At 52.9% G+C, this 10267-nt stretch overlaps 1 protein-coding gene across 23 annotated transcripts in view; it reads left to right on the top strand.

The window, feature by feature from the left end:
- The first annotated feature begins 2972 nt into the window (after positions 1-2972).
- Positions 2973-10267, top strand: part of Celf3 (CUGBP Elav-like family member 3) — a 14056-nt gene continuing 6761 nt past the window's right edge. For 5 of the 23 annotated variants that reach the window (XM_028789685.1, XM_028789684.1, XM_028789676.1 and 2 more), the window contains exons 1-5: positions 3764-3908; positions 5050-5132; positions 9493-9541; positions 9953-10081; positions 10178-10257. In XM_028789685.1, the coding sequence (XP_028645518.1) occupies positions 3764-3908; positions 5050-5132; positions 9493-9541; positions 9953-10081; positions 10178-10257 (486 nt within the window). Of the gene's footprint in view, positions 3046-3124; positions 3909-5049; positions 5133-9035; positions 9351-9492; positions 9546-9910; positions 10082-10177; positions 10258-10267 lie in introns of those variants that run through there. The other 18 variants (XM_028789692.1, XM_028789686.1, XM_028789691.1 and 15 more) reach the window with 9 other exon arrangements.

Genomic DNA, 10267 nt, shown 5'->3' with positions numbered 1-10267 from the left:
ATGTAATTTTAAAGGAGGAAAAATATGACTCTGTAAAGTTGTGTTCTACCTCTACATGCGAGCCATGGCACACTCACCCCACACACAACAAAATAATAATAGTGGTGATGGTGGTGGTGGTGGTGGTGGTGGTGGTGGCCATGTAAAATCAGTAACCTTTTGGGGAATTGTTGTCTATGTAGCTCTGGCTGTGGTGGAACTTGCTATGTAGAACAGGCTGTCCTGGAACTCACAGAGATTGCCTGCCTCTGCCTCCCAAGAGTTGGGATTAAAGGGATGTCCACTATTCTTATCCTCAATTTTAAAGAGATTTACTTATTTTTGTATGTATAGGTGTTTTGCCTGCATATATATTTGGGCACCATGTACATGCATTGCTGCAGAGGCCAAAAGAGAGCATAAGATCTGGGATTGGAGTTACATGTGATTGATTGTTAGTCCTGAAATAGGTGCTGGGAATTGAACCTGGGTCCTCTGAAAGAGCAGCCAGTGGTCTTAACTGCTGAGCCATCTCTAAAAATCAGTAATTTTTTTTAATACATAGCAACTTAGCTTTGGCTGAAGAGAGATAGGAAAGAGTGAGCTTGTGGATGGTGTGCAGAGAAAATCTCCTGAGGGAATTAAGGCCTGAAGCCTCATTTCCTCAGAGAGAAGCTCCCGAGGATGGGTGCCTGAGTCACAGGGCCCCTTAATCTTTACATCACAGGGCTTCTGTCACTCAGACTGACAGACCTTCAGAGATGTGCCCATAGCCACGCAGCCAGGAGAGTCTCCTGAGCACCCTCTCGCCTCTTTGAGACTGGCAGTACTAATACAGACTGGGCACTAGGCAAAGGATTGAAAGTTCTTTGCTGGCTCCAGCTCTCTCCCAGTTGCTGCCTGAGAAGAGGAACAAGAGGGGTTCGTGGGAATTCACTTTTGTGAATGTTTAATATTTCAATTAATATGATTAGGCTCAAGCCTGAATGAGCAGCAGGGCGGCAGATCTGCTGAGAAGACACAGGGTAACTAGATCAGTGGGCCCCTCCGTGGGGTCTCCCACAGTCACAGGGCATGATCTGTTTAATGTCTCCATAAATGTCAACATCAGATTAGAAGGCAAGAAAGGAGAAGTGGGGGTGGGGCAGGTGAATGGAAAGTTACTGTGGAGACTCATAGCTTTCTACTTCCTGGTTCCCTGGCACTCCCAGGGCATCTCTAGGCTGCCTGTCGTGCAATCTCCTGTTACCTCACCCTCTCAACCCATTTTAAGGTATCCTATTGGGAGGACCTGGGCATCTGCATGATGAAGTGTAATCAAGTCTCTGCACATACAATCACTTTATTCACACATATATTTATATATACCTGACAGAATGTAGCTTCAGGCCACAGAAACCCAGACTGAAGAAGGTGGAAGCAGTCACTAGGAACAGGGCAATAGGAAGAAACATGAAGTCTTACCCAGTGCCTCAGTGAGCACAGAGGGACAGAAAGGCCAGGTTCACGTCAGGTCATTCCCACAAGGAATGCTAGGTGTGGGTGTTCAGCGCCTGACCTCAGGACCCACCCTGCCCAGGCTGGAACCTCAGCTGGTGGTGTTTCTAGCTGTGTGATCTTGGCAAGTTATTTAATCAGTCTGTGTCTTAGTTTCTTCATCCATATCATGTTGGGTGGTCTAACACATTTGGAACAATCCCTAGGACATGGCACTGTTACTTCAGTTCCAGAGGAGGAACCTGCTTGCTGTGATAACTCAGGAATGGAGGCCTCCAGGATGCCTCTGGGAGTCTCAGAGACATCTGCACCACTCTAGACACAGAAGGGGACAGAAGGGGAAGCAGGGTGTTCTACAGAAGCTGCCAGTGGAGCATGGATGGATGGTGAGCCAGATTGCTACCACAGAGAGCTGATACCAACAGAAACACGGGGCATGTGTGGGGCTGGAGCACAGAGGGCAATCTTCCTCTAGATCATGGAGCATATGACCAGATTTAAAAGTATAACTGTTTGGGGAAAAATAGTTTCTAATGTATTTTTTGCCTCTTTTCATCTGACTCTTAATTCCAACCAAGGAACCCAACCAAAGGAAGCAAAGGAAGGAAAAATGGGGTACTGTGCCCTCAAGGGGGAGCCTAGCAGCGGTGCCTTTCCCCACAGAAGGAATCGAGATTTCTCACTTGTCACAGGGTCTTTGCATGAAGCGTTTGTTAAGCACCTGCTATGTACGAGCAAGACACCACGACTTCGAGCAGTCGGACACTGAGTCTTGGTCTTCAAGGCTAGTACAAGTGAGAGCTGCCACCAGCTGCTGCCTCCTGCTCAAGCACTTATACACACAACACCCCCAGAGAGAAGGAAGGGGGTGTCTGAAAATGCCAGACTGCTATAGCTTCCCTTGTTTCTTTCTCTGAAAAAGTATGCAGACTCTCGCTGCACTCATTTCCACTGGCTCTCTCCTTCCCCACACCCGTTCGAATTTTTTCCTCTCTGCTTCTTCACTTTTGCTCTTTCCCCCCAGCCCCTGTGACCACTTCCTCACTCATCTACACCTCCCTCCCTGCCCCTCAACCTGCCTGACTGCTCTTTCCCGTTTCTCTTCCTTGTTTCCTTCCTTGGGTTCTTACTTTCAGACTCCCCAAAGGCCAGGCTGCCCTCTCCTCCCCACCCCCCAGCTTCCACCTCCCGGGTCTGCTTTTCCTCTTCCAGCACCGGGGACAGCTCCAACCCCCGGAACAATGGACCCTACCCTAGGGCTCCTCTATAAATTCTCCATCTTAGTGTCTTGCCCAACTCCTGATTCGGGAGTAAGATGGGGGAAGGGTTGTTATCAAGACCAGCTGCTCTTCTGGGGCTGAAAGGGAGTCAGGGAGGATAGAGATAGAAAGAGGGCGTGGCTCTTGCCCGGGTTGTGCGTCTCTCTCCAGGGTAGAGAATTTGTATTCCACCCCTGAGACTGACATCACTGATGTCAGGGGAAAGGAGGTGGGAGTGGGGAGGGGGGTGTGGAGGGGGGAGGTTTTTGTTGAGGAGAGCGCGGCCGGAGAGCAGAGCTCCGGGACCCAGGTGACCGGGAAAGCAGGCAGCCCTAGTGTAGCCGGCAGTAGCCCAAGCCAGGGAACCATACAGGGTTGGGGTGGGAGGGGGTCGGGGGCGAACCTAAAGGGGGCAGGGCAGAAGGGACCCCCGGAGCCCTGCCGCCATCAGAGATCAAGCATTTGGCATCAGGGATCTTCGGACCCAGCAGAAGGATCAGCCACAAGGAAGGTGTCCTCCCTAGGAAGTCAAACGAGAGAGTCACCTGCCCCACATCAGGAGCAGGGACCCCCCCATGACGCTGCTGGCAACCATAGCAGGCCCCTAGCCCCTCAGCCTCCTTCCTATCACCCACTTCTGACTCTTACCCTATCTCCTTTGGCATTCGTGCCTTTGCTCCCGCCCTTTGAGCTCCAGCCCTCCAGCTACCACCCAAACGCCCCAGGGCTTGGCCGCCCTGACCCTCATCCTGGGCTGTTTGCCAGATCTCTAGGAGGGAGATCCTTTGCTTGGGCTATGCCTCCTGGTGGCCTGACAGTATCTGCCTAGACTCCTGACCCCTAGCCCTCAACTCCCCAGGCCTCCTTTGTGTGAAGAGCCCTCCTCTGCTCAGCAGTGTGGTTGGGGGCCAAAGGGAAAGCCGGCCCTGCTGGGCCCCTGGGCCCTACCACCTGCCTCCTGGTTGGGCAGCTTTCCTTGTCTTTGGGCCTCTCCCTGCTCCCCCGGCCCCTCCTCCTGGGCCGCCCCAATGAAGGAGCCAGATGCCATCAAGCTGTTTGTGGGGCAGATCCCGAGGCATCTGGAGGAAAAGGACCTGAAGCCCATCTTCGAGCAGTTTGGTCGGATCTTCGAGCTGACTGTCATCAAGGACAAGTACACCGGGCTGCACAAGGGTGAGGGGTCAGGCCAGGCCGGAGGGGAGGCATTGAGTGGCCTGGGAGGCAAGAAGGATGGAGGAAGCTGGAGGGATGGAGTGTCTGGAAAGGGCTGGTTTGGGAGGAGAGTTCAGGTGCTAGGGGACTGGATAAAGGAACTAAATGAGAATTCAGCTGTGTGACAGGGACCACAGGGTCAAAAACTAAGGGGAACTCGGCATAAGAGCTGGAGGAGGGTGTTGGTGGCATGGGATGAGCCAAAGGGTTAGAAGGACAAGTTTTAGGAGAGAGAGGATCAAGATGGACAATGTGAGAAGTCCCAGATAATGTTGGGATGACTGGTCAGGTGTGTTTAACCTAGAAAGAGTGGCTGCAGTCAAGCCAGGGCAACCCAGGACTAAGGTGAAGGAGTGGAGGACAGCGGCATGGAGAAGAGAGACCAGACAAGGTTTATTGGACTTAGAAAGTTATTAGGAAGAGGTTCCTGAGTCTCTCCAAGCGCTGTGCTGCTAAGCAGGACGGGCCTGGAATCAGCACTTGGAGAGCTCCAAGCTCTGGGGATTCAGGGCCATACTATCTCCCTGAAATCTTTTCGCCTAGGAAAAAGCACTTCCGGCTGTCGCTCCCCCTCTGCCTTCTCCATGCACTCTCCACACCTGTCACTGGTGGAGTCTGGGAGATTCGAGAAGTAGGGAAAATGGAAGAGAGGGTGATGATGGTCAAGACGGAAGGAGGAGAAGGGGAAAGAGAAGAGGAAGGGGGGGAGAGAGGGGGGGGAGGGAGAGGGAGAGGGAGAGGGAGAGAGAGAAAGAGAGAGAAAGAGAGAGACAGAGAGAGACAGAGAGAGACAGAGAGACAGAGAGGGAGAGAGCACAGGATTGCCCTACCTGTCTGGAGATCACAGCTCTTCCTGCTCTCCAGTCCCATATCTCAACAGATCCAATGCTCTTCCATGTCCCTCACCTCCAGGTCCCTCACCCAGAGATAGGATATAATTTTATCCCTCTGGATAAATGCCTCCTCCCTCCCCAGCCCAGCAGGCAGAGACGTCCAGAAGGAGAAAATCCCCCCTCCAGGTCCTTGGTCTGCCAGGGAAGCCCCTTTGGAAGGGAAACCTAAGGACTCACCTGACACTGTCTCTCTGCCTGTGTGTCCTCAGGATGTGCTTTCCTGACGTACTGTGCTCGCGATTCAGCCCTGAAGGCCCAGAGCGCCCTGCACGAACAGAAGACTCTCCCAGGGGTGAGTTCTGTGCTCTGCAGGGTCAGGGGGCTGAGAGAAGCCTTAGGAGTGGCTCCCAGGACACTGAGCCATTTTCCACCTCTTCATCACCAGAAAGTCCCTGTAGCATCCCTTTCCCTCTGTAGATGTGTGAAACAAGAATGACTTGTAGAGTGACTATGACCTTCTCTGAGGAGCACCTGCAGCTCCTCCCCCACACCATGCAAGAGGGAGGACTTAGCTGTATGGGAGGAAGGAAGAGTAGACTGGACACCTGTGTCAGAGGGAGCAAGAGGCACCCAGGCACTCTTTTGTGGTGCTGGCTAAGGCAAGCTGGGTGGCTGTGAGATGGGGGAGGGGCGCTGCTGCCCTGAGAACAGGCAGCTGGGCCTGCTGGACTGTTCTGTGCTGCTTTCTGAGATCATACAGGCTCCCCCACCTGTCTCCCAGGAAGCACTCCAAAACAGAGCCACAGGGCATCAGAGTAGTGAAGGCTGGAGTGGACATGTCTTTGGGGACAGCAAACAAGGGCTGGCACCATCATGGAAGATCAGGCTTGACCCTACCAAGTGTGCCTGGGGAAGTCAGGAAAGCGAAGGTGGCTCTGAGGTAGCTTCCCTGGTGCAAAGTGATAATTTTTTTTTTTTAACAAGTCTGGGTTGGTAGCTGAGAAGCCTCCTGGTCCTTTTGGATCTATCTGCTTCTGTTTTCTCTCGGATTGAGTCTCAGGAAGCCCTTCCTGAAGCTTCAGTGCCCATGGTGAATCTTTGCCCAGCACTGTCCAGGGGCTGCAGACATCTGTCCTAGCCTCTACTTGTTCCACACATGGGACAGGGAATGGCACTGACCATCCATCCTCCCGAGAGGAAACAGACAAAACAGATGGGCTGGGGCTATAGGAACTAGAACTACTTATACTGCCCCAACTTCGGACTCTCTTGAGGTCCCCCTGCAGTCATCCCCAAACATCTTATCTCAACCAACAGGAACAGCCATTGCCCAGAGTGGAGGGCAGGGGGCATGGGTGTGAACTGGCACAGGGGTGTAGAGTAAGCATGCACTCGCTCATGCACACATGCGTGTGAGCGCCTGACGGGCTTTCCCTTCCTTTTCTTTCTAGAAGGCCCTCACACATCAGGTTTTTAACCTCTACTGCTGTGGGTTTCCTGTTCCTCATTTCAGAACCCCTACAGGGAGAATCAGGGGAAGGGGTCCAAAAGAGGACAGAGTAGGGGTCAGTGTGGGGGTGGGCAGGAGCCCCAAAAGCACAGCACCAGCTAGGCATATCTCCCCTGCATCTGGCTCCTCCAGCTGCCTGTGGGGCTCAGGTAAAACTCTGTCCCGAGAAGACAGTGGGATGTGCATAGGAGTCAGGAAAGGCTCCCTGGTAAGAAAGTCTCTGTCACTCTGCTCCAGACTTCCCAAGTGACACTAAGTTCCCACAATGGCCTTTGCCACAGTGGTCAGAATCCAGAGAGACCAATGAAGTTTCTATCAGGAAAGAAGGGTTTCCGTTCTTCTAGGGGGGAATCCCACACTAGGGGCTGAGAAAGCTGACTCAAGTAGGCTGAGGGAAGAGGTACTCATAACCAAATTTTGCCTTTGTACCCTACCAACTGGCCCCTCAGTTGTGTGTGTGGGGTGTCTGTGTGTGTATAGGGTGTCAGCCAATGCACAGTTCTGTCAGTAAGTTTTTGCTACTGTCTAATCTCCAAACCCTCCTTCGAGGTCTATTTTAACACGTGCAGTTTTAGCCTGCTTGTGTTGCTGCCCTTTTTATCACCCAGAATTAGTGGCCTGTGGCTGTTGAGCCCCACTCCTCTCCAATGAGAAACCCCAGGATGGCTCTGACCCAGGTCCCTGGATCCATTCTGAGTAGGGTGTGGCCTCTTGGAAGTTGGTTGTGAGGGATGCCTCTGCCAGGCTTATCTTCCCCATCTGTTCTGGATCAAACTCCCACTCTGAAGATGTGGGTTTTCCCACCATCTTGATGCAGGGATCGTGGTCTCTGGGACACCAGGATCAACTCTGGAGCCAGGAAGGGCAGGGCTCCAGACCTGCACCCTCAAGTTTCCGTGAGAGAGCGAGCTCCTTTTGGAGGTGGATGTACCTGAACAGTGGTCCTGTTAGGGAAAGCAGATCAGAGACCCCTGCTGGAGTATAAAAAGCCCCTTCTCCTTTGGGCAGCCCTTGGGAGGGCTTATCACCTCGTGGGTGGAAGCTAGGAGAGGCGCCAGCCTGGTTGCCAGGTAAACACAGCACAGCTGGACTCAGGGGAGGGGGCAGGTGTGCCCCAGTGAGCTAACAAAGCTGAGCTTCCCACAGGAAGTGCCAGGCCAGGGAGGGAGGACTGAAAATGGGCATGAGGAGCACTGCGACGTCCCCTGTGAGAGTGACGGTGGGGGTGGGGGAGTTCTGTGCACGAGATCCATAATGTGCTCGGTGCTGTTCTCTGTGCGAATGCACGTCAGCTGTGGGTATTTATTGATATGCTATTTTTGTGCAGGGCGGGTATCACATCATTTTTCTCCCAAGTTCTCAGGGCAAAGTGCCAATCTAAGATTGCCCCACGCTGTGGTCCTGGTTCTGACTCTCCATCTTGAGGGGGCTGTTGTGGTGCCTGGGAGGGAATTTCCTGTTTTGGGTACAGTACAGAAGAGGTGAATGGCTATAAGTTTCTAGCCCACAGACCTTCCTTGGTGCACGCGCATGTGTGCACACACACACACACACACACGCACATGCGCACACACGTGCGCACACACACTCTTTAGGAGATTGAATTTCAGATAGGATAATCCCAGATTGGTGGATGGTAAAGCTGGGGGCAGATTGGCAGGAGGATTTATGTGACTGTGACCCTCCCACCCCCCACCAGATGCTCTCAGATCCAGAGATTTGTTGGGGAGGGAAGGCTGGGGCAGAAATATCATTGGAGATGCGTCTCAGATTTGATCCAAGGCTGTGAACACCTGGCTGGCAGAGTCCAGCCGGGAGCACATTTCTGTATTTCTCCATGTTAACTGATGTCACTCGAGGTCTCCAAATTCGACAGCACTAGAGTTGAACAGCATCTGACTGCAGACTTCCTGGTCTAAGCTCTTGTTTAAGAAGAGGAAGTTGGAGTATGGAGAGGCACAGCCAGTGAGGGCAGGGCTCCGGACCTAGGTCTCCTCTCAGTAACATGACTTTCCTTAGAGAACTCTAAGCTAAGCCTCACTCTTAGCATGTAAATGAATGCCTCCTTTATGTTTTTGGTCTCTGAAATTAAGACTGTCCCATCATCACATGAGTGAGGGGATTGAGTCTCGATAGCAAGAGAAGTTCAGAGGAGGCACACTGCATGCTTCTTTCCAGTTACTACTTTGCTTGCCCTCTTGGTTAAGGAGATTAACCTGTGGAGTATTTCCCAAGTCCACTCACCAAACAAGACACAGAGAATAGAACTAGAAAATTTTCTGCCCACGCTGAAGACTGGACAAAGGGTGATACTGTGGGTGTCAGGGAGGATTGCAAAGGAGCACAGATAGCCTCCACTCCTTCGGCGCTTCTTTAGCGCTTTCTCAGCTCTTCAGATAGCAAGGATTGGTTGTGGAGGCAAGAAACAGGAGACCAAAACAGTATGGTCCCTGCAGGACTCACTCCATATAACTCTCTCCAGGACCAGGAAGCTTTCTTGGGCCCCTCCCCCACCTCCCAGCCCCCACCCAATACTCTACCCCCAGCAAACCCTGTTCCTACCCCCCTCCAGTCCTTCTCTGCTGTGTGTGGAGAAGCAGGAGTGATGACGTCACCATGGTCGCCAGGGCGACGGGGACGGATAAATCAGGCTGAGTGGGCGGTTGCCATGGTGCGCATTCTCCCGTTGCCACGGAGACTGGGCATCTGCTCCCTTTGTGCTGCCCGAGTGCCTTCCCCCTGGGGTCAAGGGGTGTAGGGGAGCAGAAAGAGAGGCAGACACACCTCCAGTGGTCAGAAGGAATTCTAGACCTCTGTGGAGTCTCCCTCAGCCTTCCTTGGGGGTTCTCCATGCGATAGCCTCTGTTTGGTCCTACTTTGCAGAATGGAGGCAGCTCTGGTTGATAAGTTCCTTGGTTGAGCTCTGACTTAAGACCTGGGTCCTAAGAGCAGGCCTTCCTCACCTAAGAGACCAACACCTATGGGTGACCTGAGCCCAGAGCTGCACCCCATGAAATCTTCCAACACATCCCCTCCCCCCAATATCTCTAATTCCTTCAGGTTTGAATTCTAGACAAGATTGGCCCTACCCTTTCCTTCCCAACAACTTAGAGGCTGAGGCAACTTGGCTCCCTTCAGTGTGGGGAGGGCTCCCGAACGCTCCAAGGAGGCCCTGGCAGCTTCCTTCTTTTCTCTCCTATAGATGAACAGGCCGATCCAGGTCAAGCCAGCCGACAGCGAGAGTCGAGGAGGTAGGTTCTATAACTTTGGATTTAGCCCCTTTTCTCCTACCCCCAGGCCCAGGGCTTGATGGAGCTGAAGGACAGCCTTTCTTGAGGACGGAAGTCTGACAATGCTAAAGAATTATCTGCTAAGGTTGGGTTAAGGAGTAGGTGGTAGGAGTGACGGTAGGACGAGATCTGGCCCATTTGTAGAGATTACAAAACGGAGGCCAAGTAGAGTTCAAATCCTTCAGAGCTGAGTACTGCATGTTCCTGAACTCTAATTCCCAGCCATCAGTTCATTACACCCTAGTGCCACTGTTCCCCAGGATGGGGGGCAGGGGGTAGTGTCAGGAGCAACAGGTATACATGAAGGTGGAGGGCTGGGAAAGTGGCCAGGAGACCCTGTACATTCCTCCCCTCCTATGCCCCACCCCCCAGAAGACCGGAAGCTCTTTGTGGGGATGCTAGGAAAGCAGCAGACAGATGAGGATGTCCGGAAGATGTTTGAGCCATTTGGGACTATAGACGAGTGCACTGTGCTCCGGGGGCCAGACGGTACCAGCAAAGGTAGCCCTGTCTTATCCCTTCTCCACAGGACCCAGTAGGGCGCCTTCATGATAGGCACTCACCCCTCCTCTCCTCCACCCCATCCACTTACTCTAGGCTGTGCCTTTGTGAAGTTCCAGACTCACGCTGAGGCCCAGGCAGCCATCAACACCCTTCACAGCAGCCGGACTCTGCCGGTGAGCCCCA

The sequence above is a fragment of the Grammomys surdaster genome, unplaced genomic scaffold (assembly GCF_004785775.1).
Source record: "Grammomys surdaster isolate TR1022 unplaced genomic scaffold, NIH_TR_1.0 125849, whole genome shotgun sequence".
Taxonomy (NCBI): Eukaryota; Metazoa; Chordata; class Mammalia; order Rodentia; family Muridae; genus Grammomys; species Grammomys surdaster.
The sequence above is the reverse complement of the archived record's forward strand: the minus strand, read 5'-3'. Positions and strand labels throughout refer to the sequence as shown.